Below are 21436 nucleotides of genomic sequence, written 5' to 3'. Positions count from 1 at the left end.
TCATTTTTAATTATTTTTTAGGCTTGAACTTTCATCTAAAAATCTTAAATAAACTTGGGAGTTTTGGTCTTATTGAAAAATTCATTGTCATACTTGTGGAATAAATTAATCTTTTGTGTACTTGTATGATGTCTTATTTCTAAGTTATGGAATGTTTATTGAAATCACTTTAGATATGTGTTTCATATATATTGTACAAGTTAGAGAATTTTTGCCTTAATTTTTCTCTCGCCTCTAACTTTGTCAAATAAATTCATATTTCACATAATAATATGTTGTATTGTTTTGCATCATTTGTATGTCTCATTGAATCAATCCTTTATGATGTATTTTTAAAATCTTCCTCGATTCTTTATGTATATAGTGTACATCTTATACAAGTCAAATAAACCTTTCTCATGTCATGATCACATTTTAAGTATTTTGAACGAATTTATTTTGTAAATGTTCTATTTTGCTCTCTTTACATGTTTATATACATCAGTCCCATTTGATGTTGGCTTAGCCATTTTTTACTTTTGATTTGAATTGTAGGCATTTTATACATGTTGGTTGATCATTGATTCGATGATAAGTCATTTTTTATATTTGTAAATTAACTCATTCTTTCTTATGTAGATTTGTTATCAGCATTTTAGGTATTATTGAGATGAGTTTCCTTCTCTGTTGGATTGTTTTATTCTTTTACTAAGCGTATTGTGTTGCTCAGTGATTTTTATTTGTTTTGCTTTGATTCTATGATTTCTTTTTGTGTACGTAGCTCATATATTCATATCAATTTCTTCCTCTTTTGTTATCATATCTTATGGTATATTTATACTTTTATTCTTAATATCCACGACTTACTAGTTAATTGTCATAGTTCATTTCAATTGTTTGGTAAATACCTCTCTAAGGTTTAAAATGCTACCCTATAACACCTTCCTAAAAGTAATTTGACTTTCGAACTTAAACTTGGTTTTTTATAAATGTATTTTCTTTCAAAAATGAATTACGTTATAATTTTTGCATATGTATTTTCTTTTCAAAAATGAGTCATTTTAAGATTTTATTTCTTTTTTTATTTAAAAATAAATAAAATTAAGTAGTGATTCAAACTTTCTCAAAAATCAATTTTTCATAATAAAAAGTCAGTTTCGCTGTCAACTGAGTACACACATAAAAAATGTTGAGTTACAATATTAAAGTTGTTTATTGAATAAACAAGTTTCGCTGTCGGATTACACACATAAAAAAATGTTGAGTTACAATATTAAAGTTGTTTATTGAATAAACAAGGAAGTTGTCTTTTGAAATAATACTTTTAACAAATAAGTTGTTTATTTTTTATAAAAATGATCTTTATATTAAAAAAATAAAAATCACTTTAAGATTTTAATTCTTTTTTTTAATTGTCTCTAAAATTAACTCATTTTATGAAATTGATTATTTATAAAAAAAAAAAATTTATCAAAAAAGTTATAAAAAATAATTGTCATGTAAATTATTTATATTTCAATTTACACTTAAATTGTTTATGAGAAAGACAATTCTCATGAAAAGAGTTGTTTACTTTGAGTAAAAATTGTATTTTTATAAAAAATAAAATAAAATAATTTAATAATTATTAACTTTAAAAAAATGTCAATATCTAAAAAAGTTATAACATTTGTAATTAAAATTGTGTATTTTTCAAAAATGTTTTCTTATAAAAAAACTGTTTATATTAAAATTGTTTTCCCAAACGACGGCGTGTTCACCAGTCATAAATTCCTCAATATTAGTCTTTTTTTTTAAAAATTGTTTTTTACTAAGTTGCTGCAGTCTGTAGATGTATAAATATTTTGCAAGTCTTCCGAGCCGTTGGATTGAATGACTTGAGTCAAACTCGGCTCATAAGGCAAGTCATTGATATTGACTTAGAGTGAATTTATTACACTGACACGTTAGAAGACATTTTCCCTACCTCTACTCATGCAATTTTTGGAATATTTTTTTTCTTTTATCTTTGTCAATATTTTATTTTGCTTTTTTTACGTCTTTCTCATCCGAGAAGGCTTATTACATTTTACCATCCCGAATCCATATCATGTTTTTCACATTATTTTTTTATATTTAAAAATAAAATAATATATCTTTTATATTTTATAAATATATATAATTAACAAGTGATATGTTTAAGGGAGAACAAAATCATTATTTTATTTTTAAATCCCAAAAACCTCAACCTAATCCTTCTCTCTCCTTTAATTATTGAATGAAAAACTTTTAAATCCCTAAATTACCATCGAAACCCTAAAATCCAAAACCATTTGTACAAATGTTTCTACTAAAAGCATTTTGAAAAATAATACTATCAAACACATGCTTCATTCCACAACGAAAAATAACAAAAATAGAAAGTATTTTCATAAGAAATATTACATAATTATATTATGGGTGTCAAATTATTATGATTCATTTTTCCAAGACCCGTAATTAATAATTTCACTTATTTAATGATTAATTTTTACTTTAATTAATTCACTAATTGCATGCAAATTTAGGTATACTTTGATGACAAAAATTGGGTTAAAATTGAAACTCTACTTAGCTAGCTTTCTAAATTATGATCATCTATTTTTGGGGTTGAACATTACATCTTTTAACATTTGTGGATTATTTGGTAATAATGAAAATAATTCGATATTTCTCGATTTAGGAAAAAATATATTTCAATTTTTGAAAATTATTATACAATGTTTTATAGAAAAAATAATTTTTATTTATAATACCTTATTTTTAATTATTTTTATATTTATATAATTATTTTTTAAAACAATATTTAGAAAATAAGTAAAAATAATTTAAAATTTTAAAAATATTCCCTAAAAATATTTTATTTTCTATTTTTAAAAATAAAAAAATCTAAAAATTATTAAATTTATAGTTTCACTTTTTTTATTCTGATTTTATGAATTTGACAATTTTTGTTATATTTATTTATATTTCTAATTTTAGCGGTCACACCGAGGAGGAATCAAACCGATAAAACCAAGCTAGAATATTCTTATTCCGACTCCCGAATATTCTTTTTCTGGAATTAATATAAATATTTCTATTTCATCTTTCTTTTCTTCCCCTGTTCTTCTATTTGTTGCTATCCTCATTCCTCACATACACCTGCCGGCCTGTACCAATTGTCCGGGAAATTTGCCGTTGACGGCGAAGGAAGATGAAGTTCTGGAAGAGCCTGAGCAATTTGATTGAAGAGACGCTGCCTGCTTGGCGAGACAAGTTCTTGTCGTACAAGGACTTGAAGAAGCAGCTAAAGCTGATCTACCCTAAGGCCGATGATGCGCATCCGAATAAACGCGCCAGATCGGACGGTGGAGGCGGAGAGGTCAGCGACGTGACAAAGGAGGTGACCGATTTCGTGAGGCTGTTGGAGGACGAGATCGAGAAATTCAATATTTTTTTTGTCGAGAAAGAGGAAGAGTACGTCATTAAATTGAAGGTATCGTTTGAGTTTCGATCTTAATCTTATGTCGTGAAACAAACAGAGCGTAATTTCGAATTTTTTTTTTCGAATTTTTTTTTGGTCTTTTAGGAGTTTTTTTTTGCTGTCTGCATGGAAAAGGAAATTGAGAATTTTTAGATTCGAAAGAGTAAATATGTTCTGTGCATAAAAACAGAAATTAGGGTTTCCTTTTTGCTGAATTCTGGTAGATGATTTCGTGTAGATGTTACATATGCACCAACATAGGTAAACAAGAGATTGTTTCCGTATTACAGCATTACTGAAGATTGATGAAATATAAATTCTAATATCTTAGCCATTTCAGGTTACAGGATGCGAAATATGTGAATCGAAGCTTGACATGGTAGACATTAATTATTAATATCAAATTATGAGCATCTAATGTTTAGAGGGCTTAGCCAGATTATAGTTATCTATGATCTTATTGTGGTACTGAAAAGTACAATTAGTATATTTTTTGTTAAGTTTTAAAAAGGAATCATCAATCAAATCATGTATACCTTGGGTCTTAAGAGTATATTTCTACAGGAATTATATTTGTTTATACAATATAATTTGATATCATTTATTTGTATCCTATCTACGAATTAAATAGCCCACACTATCTATTGCACCAAAACTTTACTCTCTCCTCTCCTCTCATACAATAAAGTAAGTTTTACTTTTAAAAACCTCTCATTTGCTGCTTATTGGCTTCCACACTTATGTTGCATTGGAGCAACTATCATCCTTTTCTTCCTCAAACTTCCCAATAATGACCTGCATCCATGGGGACAATTTTTTTAGTTAGATCTCTATCTCCACTTGCTTAAAAGTGTTGTATTAAAAACATATTTTTTTTTTGGCAAGTATGTATTTCATACAAGCATGTGGGGAAAAAAAAAAAAGGAACCAAGTTTATAAAATTTGAGTGTAATATATATATATATATATATCTCAAAATAATTAGGATTTTATGTATTTTCAATAAAGGGTACTTGCTTTGACCAAGTAGGTGTTATCTTTTAATGATATAGATACTACCTTTAATTTAAGAGTATATGAATTACGAATTATTTTTAAAGGATTCCCATCTTGTAGTTTTTTTTTTCAAATGTATGGATGAAAACACAAAAAAAATTGTATTCCAAGTTCCCCTTTATTCTTAACCATGCACACAATTGACAAATTTACTAGATTGGGTTTTGCCTCAATAGCTCCACTCTCACAATAAATCTTTTTGAATCTTCTCAAACTTTAGGCTCACCTTCCTTGAAATCACTGGTAAGAACGTTCAATAGAACAACCGGTATGACATTCAATATATCGACAAGGTAAGCAAAGTGTTTTTAATCGTAGTGAGCCTCCCCCATACTTTCCTCCACATCCCATGTAGCCGTTGATTGGGATGGGGTGCCCAAATGAAGGTGTAGATAAGTGAAAGGAAACTCTCCCATTCGACAATCCAATTCAAACACTAGCTCCTCTAAATTATCTACCATCCCAATGGGGCCTTAGCTTATTTTTCTTCATGTTGATTTTCAATTCAGATAATAACAACTCTTAGCTTGCCTCACAGAAAATGATCATATAAGGAGAATCAAATCCAAATTCAGTTTTTCAAGGACTCTGTTGGGATAGTTTCATACTTCCTAATCCACTGCAGGGAGAGAGAGTGCTATATATGTGGATCAGTGCTGATTCCTGATTTCTCTGTTTTTCAGTATGTGCCAGTGAGCAGGATTTTTTAAATTTTTATATAATAATTAAAGTAATGTTTTTTTTTTATTTGCATGAATATGGTTTGCATCTATGTCTGCTTACAGAGCTTGTAATCTGCTTATATGTTGTTGCTGCATGTTTATTTTTTATGCTGGAGATGTATGTATTACTCAAGGCAGGGGCATGCATTCTGGTATGGAGAGGAGCTAAGATGAATGATTATTTGTTCTTATATAAATTTGGTTGAAGTGCAGGAGCTGCAAGATGGAGTGGCAAAAATGGACTCGAATGAAGAGTTGATGAAAATAGGTAGAGAGATAGTAGATTTCCATGGAGAGATGATTTTGCTGGAGAATTACAGTGCCCTTAATTATACAGGTACATGTCTCTTTTTCCTAGCTCAGAATAAATGCTCACATGAATCAATGGGTAATTTAATGTAGAATAGTCAAAAATCAGATTTAATGGCTTGGGTCAAACCCATAATTCTGACTGGGTTAATGTTGTATGATTCTTTTAAAGAATAAGAAACAAATTAGTAAAACACACCACCTTTGAAATATTATTTCCCTGTTAGTCAATAGAAGGTGGCAAATTGGGGCAATAGCCTGCTAACTGCCTTTAAAAAGGGACCTTTGAAATATTATTTCCCTGTTAGTCAATAGAAGGTGGCAAAATGGGGCAATAGCCTGCTAACTGCCTTTAAAAAGGGAGTGTTAATTCAAGTCCTCTGCACATACAGTCGTATTCATTTCTTTATATTTATGTATGAACTTGTCAGCGGAACTGACGGTGTAGTATGTTTTGTTTGCACAGGCCTTGTGAAGATACTGAAGAAGTACGACAAGCGAAGTGGTGCTCTCATTCGCTTGCCCTTCATCCAAAAGGTCTTGCAAGAGCCATTCTTCACGACCGACGTGCTTTACAAGCTTGTGAAAGAGTGCGAGACAATGCTGGATCACCTCTTCTCTATGAACAAAGAGCCCTCAGCCTCCTCGTCTAAAGGGACTAAAGGAAAGGAACCGAATGACCCAGATACTACCACAGAAAGTAAAGAAAGGCAGCTCAAAGTTCCTAAAGAACTTGCAGAGATAGAGCATATGGAGAGCATGTACGTGAAGCTCACTCTATCAGCGCTGCGAGTTCTGAAGGAGATTCGGAGTGGAAGCTCAACTGTTAGCACCTTTTCATTGCCTCCTTTGCAGACGAATTCCATGGAGGAAACGTGGAAGAAAAGTACTGTTTTAGAACAAGCAGCCAAGTAGTCATCCAGCTTTCTTCTCTTTTTTGTCGTTTGTTTTTTTTTTCTTTTATTTTCCTTCTTTTTACGTCTTCACATTTTCTTTATAGTGGCCTTAAATATGTACACAGTTGTATGCAAGAATATTGGCTGAAGCTCGGATTTCCCTTTCCTTTTTTGTAGTATTGTTCATTTGGCTTTGTAACGCTAAGGGCGTGTATGGTTTTTAACTTATTCTAACCCCAACAATTTTAGCTTCACCCGAAGCCCCGCAATTATTCATTTTTAAAAACAATAAGTAGGAAAGGTAGGCTTCGGTTAGGGTATTTGAAAATATAGAAAAAATGCCGAGAATGTTTTAAGTCCCTTTTGTTGTAAAAACTTTTTATAAAAATTATTTTTTAAAAGTTGTTTTCAAAACGTCTCCAAACATACATGAAAAAATTAATATATTTTTTTAAACATTATTTATTTATTTATTTATTACTTTTTAGGGAAAAAAAACCCGAACCATCGTCATTCATCCACCAGGAGGAAAACTTGTGCTATTGGCAGTTTACCTCAAGCCCCCAAGAATTTAGTGAAGATGAATGAGTACATGACTACTTCCATATTCACCAACATTTATTACATTACTCCAACCGTGGTTAACAAGCGCACGTGCCTTTCATGCTCCAATGATAGATGAGGGCAAGTGATATGTTGCAGGCCTCTTGTCTTCAGAGGTAGGAAATGAGTATTGTTTTATCTACACTTACGAGCGCAATGCGCCTGTAGCTCAGTGGATAGAGCGTCTGTTTCCTAAGCAGAAAGTCGTAGGTTCGACCCCTACCTGGCGCGAAAATATAATTATGCTTTGAGATATTTTGCTTTTAAAAATAGTTTTTCTATTTTCATTTTCATAAAAAACATTGGAAATTTAATTTATATTATATTTATTAAAATTAATTTAAATCTTATTAAAATGAAAAAAAATTGTAATTACAAATATATTAAAAAATAAATAATTTTTAGTAATAAAATAGTAATATTGTACTAAAATCAGAAATTATATATATATATATTTCTAAAAAAAACCTATTTTAATATTTTTTCTGATATTAACATCTTTGCAGGAGTATAATTCCTTCTTGGATTTTTTAAAATGAATAATAATAATAATTAATATGAAATGAACAAAAATGAATTAAAATGTTAACAATATTTTATTTAAAATGAATTAAAAAAATAAGCAAAGGTTAACTTTTTAACATTGTTTAAATTCCAATTTTTTTTAAAAAAATTATTAAACTCATTAAGAGTTCAATATAAAATATCACCTGATTTAAAGTTCATTTTTCTAATGAGAAAATAAGAAAATTTATAAAAATATATTTCTACGTAGAAAAAAATAATAGAGTTATTATAAACTAATTTTTATCCATAAATTTATTACATTAATTGAGTTTTTAAATATATTTTTTTAAATATTGTACTCATTAATGAATTTAATGTATTAAGTCTTGTTAATTTGAAGTTTTTTCATTTAATAAAAAAACTTTTAAAAAAAATTATATATAAAAAAAATACATTTTGAACCAAATTTTGTCAACAAATTTATGATATTGATTAAATTATTATTTGAGTTTTAAGTTATTTTTAAAAAATCATTGAACTCATTATAAAATTGAGGGCATTTTACATTACTTGATTTTGAATAATTATATTAAAAAGGAAATTATGAATTTAATGTATAACTTTTTAATATTATTGAATTTCATGACTTTTTTAGTATTAATTAAATTTGTTTTCAAAATTTAAATTATTTTTAAAATTTAATAAATTTTATATATCAAGATAGTTTGATTCAAATATTTTTGCTTAATAATTTTTTATTAAATTAAAAAAATTCATAAAAATGTGTATAATTTAAAATAACATTTTATTTTGATTTTTCTTAGCATTTAATTTTTCTTAGCATTTTGTCCATTTGATTTTGAGATAATTGTGTTTTGGGCCCAAAAATTGACCAAATACCCATATATCATGCACATTTAAGTCCAATACCTAAAAAAAGTGTAAAAATTAAGTTGAAGGATATTATCCTCCATTAATTCGTAAAATACCCTTAACCCCTACATAAACACATAGTGAGTGTAAATTTCAATTTTTTTTTGTGTTTTTTTTCATTTTCTATTCCCAATTAGATATTACTCATTTATAACTTTTTGTTTTTGTTTTTTTTTTTTTTAAAAAAAGATATTGAATCTTTTTTACTTTTATTATAACCAAGTCTAAAAAATTTTCATATAAAATTTAATGGATAATTAATGAATGAAATTTAATTATTTTTATTATTTTCATATAAAAAATATTACTAAACAAGGTTTTCAATTTTTATTTTTAAAAATAATTTTCATTTTTTAATTAAATGCTTTTTTCAAAAAGAAAATATAAAAAATATAAATCATATTACCAGTTTTTTAGAAAGTATTTTTAAAAATAGTTTTTTAAAGTAATTTTTATTTATTTATAATTTAAAATAGAAAATAATACTGATTTTCAATTATTTATAAAAAAAAAGTTTTAAAAAACAATGACAAATTCAAATGGTTAAAATAGAATTATTATGGTTGAATAAACAGTGGTGCAATAAAAACCAAAAAAACTTATGTGAAAGGCTAATGAGTATTTTGGTTTTTTGATATTCACATGGTATCATCAAATGATACAAGTCTTAAATAAGAATCTACAACGCACTAGAACACCCTTTTTGACGATCGTTTACTCCGATAGCGTCTAGAGTTTCTCGAACAATGTGATATCTCACATCGGTAAATCCTTAACCCTTCCCCCTCTTACTAAGACTACATAATGTTCTTGTGAATTATGGTCAATACTAGATATATAAGCAGTGATTTCAAATCCAAAGGTTAATCATACTCTGGTAACTTTACATAATGCAGAGTTTGGTTTTTTGGGGTGCTAAGGGAAAAGTTGACACAATTTTCCCGTTTATTTTCTCTTTTCCATCGATCTGACAGATTTTGTTTGTATTCATTGGCTTTTTGCGTGCAATCAACCTCTCTAATAATGTCTTAGACTTAACCAAAATTTTCACATCATTGTCATCCCAACAATCCTGTCTAACAGCATCAGAAAACTCTCTGCAATTTCACAGAAATTTGCCACTTTCAGATCATCCCAACTAAAAAGGTTTTGATAACCATGTCCATGGTTGCAGAAGAGCCAGGCTTCATTCAAATCTTCTCTGATGGTTCAGTAAAACGCCCTGAACGTGAAACCTCCCCTGCCTCAGAAGATTCATCATCCACTGGATACAAGTCCAAGGATGTGATAATTGACTCAACAAAACCAATTTCTGGGAGGATTTTTGTCCCTGATACTCCGGCTTCCTCTAGCCTCCTGCCAGTTCTAGTTTACTTCCATGGCGGCGGTTTCTGCGTCGGCACAGCCACATGGCTTGGCTACCTCACTTTCCTTGGAGACTTTGCCGTGGCCGCCCAATCAATAGTCCTCTCTGTGGACTACCGCCTTGCGCCTGAACACAGGCTCCCTACAGCTTATGATGATTGTTATTGCTCACTAGAGTGGCTAAGTAAGCAGGTGAGCTCTGAACCATGGCTTCAGAGAGCTGACCTCTCTCGTGTGTTTCTGTCAGGGGACAGCGCCGGAGGGAACATTGCGCACAATATTGCTATCAGGGCCATTCAAAAGGGTTGTGATGAGGTAAAGATTAAAGGGATGTTGCCCATACATCCATATTTTGGGAGTGAGGAGAGGATTGATAAGGAAAAGGCAAGTGAATCAGCCAAGGATGTGGGGTTGACTGACTTGTTGTGGAAACTAAGCTTGCCAGAAGGATCAAACCGTGATTATTTTGGGTGTAATTTTGAGAAGGCAGAGCTGTCCAGGGATGAATGGGGTCGGTTTCCGGCAGTGGTGGTCTATGTGGCCGGCTTGGATTTCTTCAAAGAAAGGGGAGTTATGTATGCAGGCTTTTTGGAGAAGAAAGGGGTGGAGGTGAAGCTGGTGGAAGCTAAAGGAGAGCAGCATGTGTATCATATGTTCCATCCAAAATCCGAGGCCACTCGCTTGCTGCAGAAGCAAATGAGTGAGTTCATACACAGCTTTTAGCCTCTCATTTTGCCATGGTCGATTCATCAGCTTCTCTTCTAGTTATCTATTAGGCATGCATCCTATCAGCATAGATATGGGATTTGCAGCAAATACCAAGTTGTAATTCTGCTCAAAATTTCTAAGTGAAACTCATGTTGTAGTAATGTAATCACAATAAAAGTTGTTTTCTGGTGCTCTAGCCTGAATTTGGTTCACACTCAAATTGCAGTGAGCCACTGATCTCTTACTGCTTAGAGAGTAGTTCTTTTGGAGATGTAAGAGGCTTCAAAACAACTTCCTATACAATTAAATTAAGTAAAGAGAATCTAACATGATAGACCAATTCAGAGATTGTGTACAAGTCTATGAAAGTATGTCATTAAAGGGGGACAAATTACAGAACTGGAGATATATAAGTTCACTGTAAAACTTGTACTAATGATATGGTCCTGTGCCTAATCAATTGCTCTGGATATGTTCATATATTCGTACATAAATATCATCTGAGGCACTCTGTAGCCAACAGACCGGTAATATTTGGCCCTACACACTCAAGTTCTATTCATCAGAAGTCCTCATAAAACCACACATGAAGCCAGCAGCACTGCGATTTCTACATGAATGCCACAGAACCGGTTTCGATCTCCAGCTTTGAATTGCCCACAGAGGAGAACTTGAGGACTATCAGTACAGAGTCAATGTCATCCAAATCCAGATGTATTAGTACAGGGGGGAATACCATTGATTCCACGGCATACAAGAGGGCATATCAAGCAAGAACTGCAAATACAGAGGAGACGAAGAATCACTGTTTCTCCCTACTCCTATCTACCAGTCACCAACAAATTTTTCTCAATCGGACTTTCCCACCTTGTTTTTTTGGCATGAATTAAGTGAACTACCATTTTTCTTTGCATTCCTTCATTTAATTTTTCCCTTCTTTTTTCAATCAACCTAACTCATTTTCTTGACATTCATGGAAATTTTCCCTTGCTTCACAATCAACATACTTTATTTTGTAGGGCCTCATTGAATTTTTTACTCCTAAATGTGCCTTAAGTTCGCTTTACATGATCAACCAAACGTCATCTTTTACATAATATAAAGGTTAGCATTCATTGACATCCCTAAAGATCCTATGTGACTTTCCCACAAACTCTTTGAAATTTCTCAGAAATCTTCAACTTTCAAATTATCCTACCAAAGTTTTGACAATGTCCATAGTTGCAGAAGTGCCGAGTTTCCTTCAAGTCCTTTCCAGTGGTTTAGTAAAACGCTTTGAACCTGAAATCTCCCCTGTCTCAAATGAGTCATCATCCCATGGATACAAGTCCAAGGATGTGATGATTGACTCAACCAAGTCAATCTCTGGCAGAATGTTTCTGCCTGATACTCCAGGCTCCTCTAGCCACCTTCCTGTTCTAGTTTACTTCCATGGTGGTGGCTTCTGCATTGGCTCAACCACATGGCTTGGGTACCATACTTTCCTAGGGGACTTAGCAGTTGCCTCACAAACTATAGTTCTTTCTGTGGACTACCGCCTTGCGCCTGAAAACAGGCTCCCTATTGCTTATGATGATTGTTATAGTTCACTTGAGTGGCTAAGTAACCAAGTCAGCTCTGAACCATGGCTTGAGAGAGCCGACCTCTCTCGTGTGTTTCTCTCAGGGGATAGTGCTGGAGGGAACATTGCTCACAATGTTGCTGTCAAAGTAATTCAGGAAAAAACTTATGATCATGTAAAGATTAGAGGATTGTTGCCCGTACATCCTTATTTTGGGAGTGAGGAGAGGACTGAGAAGGAGAGGGAAGGTGAAGCAGCTGGATATGTTGCGATGAACGACTTGTTATGGAAACTAAGCTTGCCCCAAGGATCAAACCGGGACTATTCTGGGTGTAACTTTGAAAGGGCTGCAATTTCCAGTGCTGAATGGGGTCGTTTTCCAGCAGTGGTAGTATATGTGGCTGGTTTGGATTTCTTGAAAGAAAGGGGAGTTATGTATGCAGGCTTTTTGGAGAAGAAAGGGGTGGAGGTGAAGCTGGTGGAAGCTGAAGATCAGTCACATGTGTATCATGTGTACCATCCTCAATCTGAGGCTGCCCATCTTCTTCAAAAGCAAATGAGTGAGTTCATCCACAGCTTCTAGCATCTTAGATGGCCATCACAGGCCCCTTCTTATCAATAAAACATGTATGCTTTCAGTGAAGATCAGAAAATATAAAGCTGTACTCATATTTCTAATATAGCAAGTAAAATTTAGGAATTGGTGCAAATATTGTTCTTCTTAAATTTCCCCACAGTCCATTACTCATTTTCTTGGTATTTTATTTGCCTTGACTAAAATTTTCCCTCCCTTTCCAAATCAACTGTCATTTTCTTTTTTTTCATAAAACTTCCCTTGCTTTCATAACCATCTTTCTCACTTTCTCTGTCTTGACTGAAATTTTCCCTCTAGATGAATATTAGACGAGAAGAAGTTGATCACTGTTTCTCCCTATTCCTATCCACCAGCCACCAACTGACTTTTCTCAATCAGCCTTTCCAACTTAGTTCTTTTAGGCATACATTAATTAAACTTTCATTTTTCCCGGCATTTGTTCATTTGGAGCCTATTTGACCATATGATTTAAAAACATTTTTTAAAAATTCTTAACTTTATTTGGTTGTTGTTCTCTTAAAATAATTTTTAAAAACAAAGTGAAATAGAGAACAAGTAGAAGTTATTTTCACTTGTTTTTTAAAATAAAAGAAAAACATAAACTCATTTGACTATGTTTTCTGAAAATTGTTTTTTGTTATTTAACTTAAAAACAAGTTTTAGAAAACATGGCCAAATGAGCCTTTAGTTTCTCCCTTATTTCGTCAATCAATCTAACTTGTTTTAGCATTCCTTGACATCCCTAAAGATCCTATAGAACTTTCCCACAAACTCTTTGAAATTCCACAGAAATCTTGAACTTTCCAATCATCCCACCAAAGTTTTGAGAACAATGCTCATAGTTGCTGAAGTGTCGGTTTCCTGCAAATCTTTTCCAATGGTTTAGTATAACGCCTTGAACCTTGTAGACAAATTTGATTGAAGGAATCAGATAATATATCTCCGGTATTTTCAATCAAATCTAAAAAATTAGGGAGTTAATTCTTGTCTTGATTGGATAGGGAGAAGAAGACCATCATATTTTTCTTGGGCTGCACCAATTGGATTTTCATTTTGTTGGTGTTAATTGTCTTAGCCGCCCATAACTCATTTTGTTGGCATTGACTCCAACTTTTTCCTTGCTTTCATTGTCCACTATGCCAATTTATTTGTTCTGACAGGAAATTTCCCCCATGCCGCAAATTCACTTTTCGTGACCAATCCAACATCCTCGGTTGCGTGAATAAATGTTAGTCTTCCTTGACATCCCCAAAATCCTATATAAATCCCCTAACAATCTTTTTGCAACCTCACAGACATCTTCAACTTTCAAATCACCATTCCAAAGTTTTGAGAACCAATGTCCTTAGTTGCAGATTTTCCAGGTTACTTCCAAGTTTTTTCTGATGGTTCGGTAAAACGTTATGAACGTGAAACCGCCCCTGCCTCCATTGATTCATCATCCAATGGATATAAGTCCAAGGATGTAATCATTAACTCAACCAAGCCAATATCTGCACGAATATTTCTGCCTGATGTTCCGGGCTCCTCTGGCCGGCTTCCAGTTCTAGTTTACTTCCATGGTGGCGGTTTCTGTTTAGGCTCAACGACATGGCTTGGGTACCATACTTTCCTTGGAGACTTTGCGGTGGCTTCCCAATCAATAGTTCTTTCTGTGGACTACCGACATGCACCTGAAAACAGGCTCCCTATAGCTTATGATGATTGTTATAGTTCACTTGAGTGGCTAAGTTGCCAGGTGAGCTCCGAACCATGGCTTGAGAGAGCTGACCTCTCTCGAGTGTTTCTCTCAGGGGACAGTGCTGGAGGAAACATCGTTCACAATGTTGCTCTCAGAACAATTCAGGAACAATCTTGTGATCAAGTCAAGATTGAAGGGTTGTTGCTAATACATCCTTTTTTTGGGAGCGAGGAGAGGATTGAGAAGGAGAGGGCCAGTGGAGAAGCTGAGAATTTGGCATTAACCGACTGGATGTGGAAACTAAGCTTGCCAGAAGGATCAAACCGAGACCATTATTGGTGTAACTATGAGATGGCAGAATTGTCCAGGGCTGAATGGTGTCGGTTTCCACCAGCTGTGGTTTATGTGGCTGGTTTGGATTTCTTAAAAGAAAGGGGAGTTATGTATGCAGCCTTTCTGGAGAAGAACGGGGTGGAGGTGAAGCTGGTGGAAGCCGAAGGAGAGACGCATGTGTATCATATGCTCCATCCTGAATCTGAGGCGACTCGTTTGCTTCAGAAGCAAATGAGTGAGTTCATTCATAACTTTTAGATGGTCATCACAAGCCTCTTGCGATCAATAAAACACGTATGCTGTCAGCATGACGAGTATGCATAAAGTTGTACTTCTATCTAAAATATAGCAAGCAAAATGCATTTCTAATAATGAAATTATAGCGATCCTAAAATCTAAGTTGTAAGGTGACTCCCCACTGCATCTCGGGTGCTCTGGCCAGAATCATCGCCAAATTTTCATCATCCGCTTTCCAAAATTGTCATATCCTGCTCATTTGGGATGTACATCACCATTAATCTTCTACTGCTTAACGGGTAACGGCACTTCAAATTATTTAGCTGGTGGAAGCTGAAGGAGAGCAGCATGTGTATCATATGTTCCATCCTAAATCTGAGGCCACTCGCTTGCTGCAAAAGCAAACGAGTGAGTTCATACACAGCTTTTAGCCTCTCACATGGCCATCCACGATTCATCGGCTTCTCTTCTAGTTAGCTATGAGACATGTATCCTGTCAGCATAGATTTGGGATTTGCAGCAAATACCAAGTTGTATTTCTGTTCAAAATTTCTCAGTGGAACTCATTTTCAAGTAATGTAATTGAGCAGAATGGATGATGTCATGTTGATTACACAACTAGTATATTTCAAAAGAAATTTTATTCTGGCAAACTGAGAGAAATTCCTAATTTTTTTTTAATTAAAACAGATTTCCAAATAAAGATTTTCTTTTTCTTTTAACTTAAAAGTTAATAAAACTATAAATATTTCTCTAACTGAATAGAAAAAGAAAATATTATACTTATGTTTTGAGATATTTTGCTTTTTTAAAAATAGTTTTTCTATTTTCATTTTCATAAAAACATTGCAAATTTAATTTATATTATATTATTAAATTTAATTTAAATCTTATTAAAATGAAAAAAAATTGTAATTACAAATATATTAAAAAATAAATAATTTTTAGTAATAAATAGTAATATTATACTAAAATCAGAAATTATATTTCTTTTTATATAAAAAAAACCTATTTTAATATATTTTCTATATTAACATCTTTGTATGAGTATAATTCCTTTTTGGGTTTTTTTTTAAATGAATAATAAATAGTTTTGAGATATTTTTAAATAAATTAAATTTACTATTTATTAAGAGTATAATTCATTTTCTGATTTTGCATTGAAGTTGAATTTCGAAATATGTATTATGTCTGTTAAATGTTTTTTAAAACAATTTTGAAAATATTTATTAAGAACAGTTTTTGAAAATTATTCTTTAATGTTTTGTATAACAAAAGTTTGTTAACTAATTTAAAATGTTTTTAATATATTTTTAATATTTTTAAATGTGTTTTAAAAATAATTTTATGTGTATAACTTTATTTTTAATCATTATATATGTTTATATAGTATTTTTAAAATAACTCTTAAAAAACAAGAGAAAATAACTAAAAACAAATCAAAGATGTTATATGAAAATATCATACTTTCTGTTATTGAGAATAGAAAATAAAAAATAGTTTTTTTTTTAAAACGTGTTTTTAAAATTTTTTTATTTTGAAAAATAAAAAAAAAGATGTTATCTAAAAATGTTGTCAAACAAACTCATAGCTTCTAATTTTGAATTGAAGTCACATTTAAAATATTTGATTTTAGATTTTGTATTGAAATTGCATTTTCAAAGTTGGGGTTCAACACAAAAGCGAAAATTTAATTTATATTATATTTATTATAATTAAAAATATATTAAAAAATAAATAATTTTTAGTAATAAATAGTAATATTATACTAAAATCAGAAATTATATTTCTTTTTATATGAAAAACCTATTTTAATATATTTTCTGATATTAACATCTTTGTAAGATTATAATTCCTTTTTGGTTTTTTTTAAATGAATAATAATAATAATTAATATGAACAAATGAACAAAAATGAATTAAGATGTTAACAACATCTTATTTAAAATGAATTAAAAAATAAACAAAGGTTAAGATTTTAACTTTTTAACATCTAAATTATTTTTAAAAATTATTAAACTCATTAATAAATTCAATATAAAATATTACTTGATTTAAAGTTCCTTTTTCTAATGAGAAAATGAGAAATTTTATAAAAATATATTTCTACGTAGAAAAAATAATAGAGTTATTATACACTAATTTTTATTATAAATTTATGATATTAATTGGGTTTTTAAATAATTTAAAAAAAAATTGTATGTATTAAGTCTTGTTAATTGAAAAAACTCCAAAAAAAAAAAATTATATATATAAAAAAATAATAGAGTAATTTTGAATCAAATTTTGTCCACAAATTTTCGATATTGATTAGATTATCATTGAGTTTTAAGTTATTTAAAAAAAAATCATTAAACTCTTTAGTAAATTCAACACATTATGCATTACTTGATTTTGAATTTGTTTTCTTAGTGAAAAAAATTTACAAAAATATGATTATATATAAAAGGAAAATTATGAATTTAATGTATAACTTTTTAATATTATTAAATTTCATGGCTTTTTAGTATTAATTAAATTAGTTTTTAAATTTTAAATTATTTTTAAAAATTAAAAAAAAAAAAAACTATATCAAGATGGTTTGATTCAAAGTATTTTTGCGTAATAATTTTTTTTATTAAATTAAAAAATTAAAAAAAAATGCGTATAATTTAAAAGAACATCGTATTTAAAAATTTTCCGGATGAAGATAATAAAGAGTAAAGACAAGACCTCAGACCGGCCGCCCTTTGTGTGCCATCAACCTCTGTAATTTTCTTGGACTTTCCTTCCTATTCCCACCCACCAGTCACCAGCTTACTTTCTCTCCACGAGCTTTCCCAAATTTTGATTGGACGTACTATTTTTTTTTTTTCTTAGCATTTCGTCCATTTTATTTTCTCTTATCCATCGATCCACAGATTTTGTTTGTATTCATTGGCTTTTGCGTGCAACCAACCTCTCTAATGTTCTTAGACTTCTCCAAAATTTTCACGGCATCATTGTCATCCACAGCAATCCTATCTAACAGCATCAGAAAACTCTCTGCAATTTCACAGAAATTTGCCACTTTCAGATCTGTGTACCATCCTCAATCTGAGGCTACCCATCTTCTTCAAAAGCAAATGAGTGAGTTCATCCACAGCTTCTAGCATCTTAGATGGCTTACCTCAAGCTCAACTCAAGTAATAAAAATGTTTACCTAAATTTGTCCAAACATTGGTCTGTCCAAGTTACACCCCTATTTAAGGACACTTCAAATTAATTAGCTGGTGGAAGCTTAAGGAGAGCAGCATGTGTATCATATGTTCCATCCAAAATATGAGGCCACTCGCTTGCTGCAAAAGCAAATGAGTGAGTTCATACACAGCTTTTAGCCTCTCATACGGCCATCCACGAGTCATCGGCTTCTCTTCTAGTTAGCTATGAGGCATGTATCCTCTCAGCATAGATTTGGGCTTTGCAGCAAATACCAATTTGTAACTCTGTTCAAAATTTCGAAGTGAAACTCATTTTCTACTAATGTAATTGAGCAGAATGGATTAGGGAGGAGCAGAATGGATGATGTCATGTTGATTACACAACTAGTATATTTCGAAAGAAATTTTAACCGGTTAAATTCTTGAAAAATTGATAAAAATATTGATACATATTGAATTATCAATGAAAAATTGATAAAAATATTGATACATATCACCCTATGTCCTAAGGCTAGGGTCAATTTTGTTAATTTCAAATATATAACATAAAGGTAAAATATGTAAAAACGGCTAAATAATAAAAAAAGAAAAAATGTCATAGATTCTCATTAAAAGTGAGTTCATAGAGTTAAAAGTATCTTTGCAAGATAGATATTTCATTATTCGCATGATTATGAAATACTAATTCTATTCAAATTAACTTGATAATTAAAACATAGCACATGATCCAAATCAATATATCTAAACAAAAGCTTTAAAGCTAAACATAATTTAAAGCTAAACATAAATTAAATTAACAAGAACTTTTCTTATCCTTGACGTCACTCATACCTAAAAGAGGTTTTTAAAAATAAAGATGATAAGCTTTAACTCAATAAGGAAAATACTAACAATTTCTTTTATATATAAAAAAAAAATGTAACATAGCATATAATATTAGCTTCAACCATGCATGCAAAGTATAAACAAATTTATTTTCCTAAACTAGCAGCACAAAAACAGATGACCCTTCTATTTAGAAGGGACTAGCCAATCAGATGGTACCATTTGATCGATGATTACCCCACGATTAGGTTTTCAAATCATCATACAATTAGGCAATGAGGGTGGGTCACTACTCGTTGACTAGGTTTTCTAGGCAATAAGGGTGAACAATATGCTGACTGTTAACTAATACAAATATTAGAATATATAACAGACGTGATATTTTTCACAATATAAATATTCTTCTTATGATAAAATATTTTCCTCTAGTAAAAAATAAATTCATTAAATAAGTTGATTAAACTTAAGATTCACTTAAACAAAAAAAAAAATCTTATTAATATAAACATATTATTTATCCCTATAATAATTAAATTTAAATTTAAGAATTTATTATTTTCTTTCTTCATACATTATAGTGAGTGCTAAATCAATATATATTTTTTCAATTATCCTTATTAATAATTTTTTTTCTCTACTTGCATATTTTATTTTTCCTATTTTCTCCATTTTGCACTATATTCTTTTACTGAACAACTAAAATAAATTTTATTTATTTATTTATCTTTATATTTTTCTTCAAAATCTTATTTCTTAAATCTATAGAATTTTCCTTCAAACTAAATAGTAAATACTTATCTTTATTTTAGAATTGTATTGTATATAAATTTTTTCCAAATAATAATAAAACTCTCACACTCATGGAGACCCCGTTTTTGTCGAGGGATAAATTAATAGCTACATACAACAATTAATTAATTTTTTTTCTTTTCTTACTTTGTAACCCTTTACTTATTAAATGGACAACAAGAATTTCTTCCTTTTTTTAACATCTTATCTAGAAAAGATCTTATTATTAATAAATATCTTCAAAAATCCAAAAAAAAACCCAAAAGAATGAATTTCTTGAAAGAGTTACCTTAAATTTTAGTATAATCTACCGTCAAAGATTTATCTCTTTATTTTTCTCTCTAAGGCTTTTCTTTCTTTTCATGATTTTTCATAATAAAGTGGTTTGAAATTTGTAACTCCCCATCATGATTTAAAATTTAATTAACATCATAATGTTCAATTTATTCTTTCGATCTATAATCAAAGTGTTTCTTACTATTAATCCAATCAATTTTTTGAAAATATTTGAAGGTATATTATATTAAAGGCAAACTTCAAGATAATATATATATATATATTATTATTAAAAAAGAAAAAAAATACTTATTAAAAGGTAATGTCTGATTAAACAATAAATATTTCTCTAAGTGAATAGAACAAAAAATATTAATGAGCACATGGAAACTCACTTTTCCCGAGATTAAATGAAAGATAAAAGAAAAAAAATTGTTTTTCTGACAGTTGGGAAATCGTGCAAATATGATCCCTTTAAATTTCCCCACAGCCCCGAGGTCATTTTCTTGGCATTCACCACTCACTCCAACTTGCATAATTAACTATGTTATAATTTTATGTGCCTATGACTGAAATTTTCTCTTGCTTTCCTAATCGTCATTTTTTTTTTGTCTTGGCATGCTCTCATGACCGACGATTAAAATATCGGTTTTTACGGATATCGATACTTCGATTTTACGGATGGATATTTTTTTTCACAAATATCGATAAATGAAAATTATTTAAAATTAATAAAAATACTTGAAAAAACTTCAAAAAAAAAAAGATAAAATAAATAAAAATACACATTTTAAAATTATCTTATAAATGTAATTGACATATATATAATTAAGAAGAAAAATATCGTAAACAAAGATATACCTGTAGATTCGATAATTGAATTTTTAAAATAATATATATGAATTTTAAAAATGTAAAAAGTTAGAATTGAGTTAAAAAATATTTGATTTTATTGAATAAAAACAATTTATACATAAATGTAATACATATGAGATTGCAATAGTCCTTATACTAAGGAAGAGATCGATGTGGTTTCATTATATTGTTAGATGAAGAGGACCCAACTTGTTGAAGATAATATTTATTTAAAAAAATTTTAAATACTTTTATTAAAATATGTTTTATTATATTTTAAATGAAAATTAAATTAATTTATATAAAATATTTTATTTGAGATTTAATTTTTAAAATTTTATTAAAAATATATTGTAACAACTTTTTTTTATTAATATTAATTTATTTAATAATCAAAATAAAATTCAATAATTTATAATTATTTATATGGATAGAGGAAAATTGTTGTCATGATTTTTTTTTTATTTTTTTTTTTTCACCTCTACTAAATCTAAAAATTAAAAGGGCCACCCACTTCTGAAGTTGCCCACCAGCCGAGAGAATT

The 21436-nt window shown here is 30.1% G+C and overlaps 4 protein-coding genes and 1 non-coding gene across 5 annotated transcripts; all 5 read left to right on the top strand.

The window, feature by feature from the left end:
• Nucleotides 1-3097: 3097 nt before the first annotated feature.
• On the top strand, nt 3098-6700 carry LOC117913705 (SPX domain-containing protein 1-like). The gene is made up of 3 exons (XM_034828763.1): nt 3098-3475; nt 5455-5578; nt 6017-6700. The coding sequence occupies exons 1-3, from the start codon at nt 3194-3196 to the stop codon at nt 6463-6465; spliced, it is 855 nt and encodes a 284-aa protein (XP_034684654.1). The 5' UTR covers nt 3098-3193; the 3' UTR covers nt 6466-6700.
• A 507-nt stretch (nt 6701-7207) lies between these two features.
• TRNAR-CCU lies at nt 7208-7280 on the top strand. Its single transcript has one exon. It is a non-coding gene; the product is annotated as a tRNA-Arg (tRNA).
• Nucleotides 7281-9574: 2294 nt separating this feature from the next.
• Nucleotides 9575-10765, top strand: LOC117913153 (probable carboxylesterase 17). Its single transcript, XM_034828096.1, has one exon. It carries the CDS (start codon nt 9648-9650, stop codon nt 10575-10577), a length of 930 nt encoding a protein of 309 aa, XP_034683987.1. The 5' UTR covers nt 9575-9647; the 3' UTR covers nt 10578-10765.
• A 946-nt stretch (nt 10766-11711) lies between these two features.
• LOC117913595 (probable carboxylesterase 17) lies at nt 11712-13242 on the top strand. Its single transcript, XM_034828601.1, has one exon. The coding sequence runs from the start codon at nt 11774-11776 to the stop codon at nt 12704-12706; it is 933 nt and encodes a 310-aa protein (XP_034684492.1). The 5' UTR covers nt 11712-11773; the 3' UTR covers nt 12707-13242.
• An 800-nt stretch (nt 13243-14042) lies between these two features.
• Nucleotides 14043-15546, top strand: LOC117912413 (probable carboxylesterase 17). The gene has a single exon (XM_034826981.1). It carries the CDS (start codon nt 14058-14060, stop codon nt 14988-14990), a length of 933 nt encoding a protein of 310 aa, XP_034682872.1. The 5' UTR covers nt 14043-14057; the 3' UTR covers nt 14991-15546.
• Nucleotides 15547-21436: the final 5890 nt, after the last annotated feature.

The sequence above is a fragment of the Vitis riparia genome, chromosome 4, assembly GCF_004353265.1.
Source record: "Vitis riparia cultivar Riparia Gloire de Montpellier isolate 1030 chromosome 4, EGFV_Vit.rip_1.0, whole genome shotgun sequence".
NCBI lineage: Eukaryota > Viridiplantae > Streptophyta > Magnoliopsida > Vitales > Vitaceae > Vitis > Vitis riparia.
The sequence above is the reverse complement of the archived record's forward strand: the minus strand, read 5'-3'. Positions and strand labels throughout refer to the sequence as shown.

What these genes read in the sequence shown, in the direction of transcription:
- LOC117913705 (XM_034828763.1), top strand. Translation starts at nt 3,194, where the DNA reads ATGAAGTTCTGGAAGAGCCTGAGCAATTTGATTGAAGAGACGCTGCCT. An exon ending in AGTACGTCATTAAATTGAAG is followed by an intron (nt 3,476 to 5,454) that starts GTATCGTTTGAG and finishes GTTGAAGTGCAG; the next exon opens with GAGCTGCAAGATGGAGTGGC. An exon ending in CAGTGCCCTTAATTATACAG is followed by an intron (nt 5,579 to 6,016) that starts GTACATGTCTCT and finishes TTGTTTGCACAG; the next exon opens with GCCTTGTGAAGATACTGAAG.
- LOC117913595 (XM_034828601.1), top strand. Translation starts at nt 11,774, where the DNA reads ATGTCCATAGTTGCAGAAGTGCCGAGTTTCCTTCAAGTCCTTTCCAGT.
- LOC117912413 (XM_034826981.1), top strand. Translation starts at nt 14,058, where the DNA reads ATGTCCTTAGTTGCAGATTTTCCAGGTTACTTCCAAGTTTTTTCTGAT.
- LOC117913153 (XM_034828096.1), top strand. Translation starts at nt 9,648, where the DNA reads ATGTCCATGGTTGCAGAAGAGCCAGGCTTCATTCAAATCTTCTCTGAT.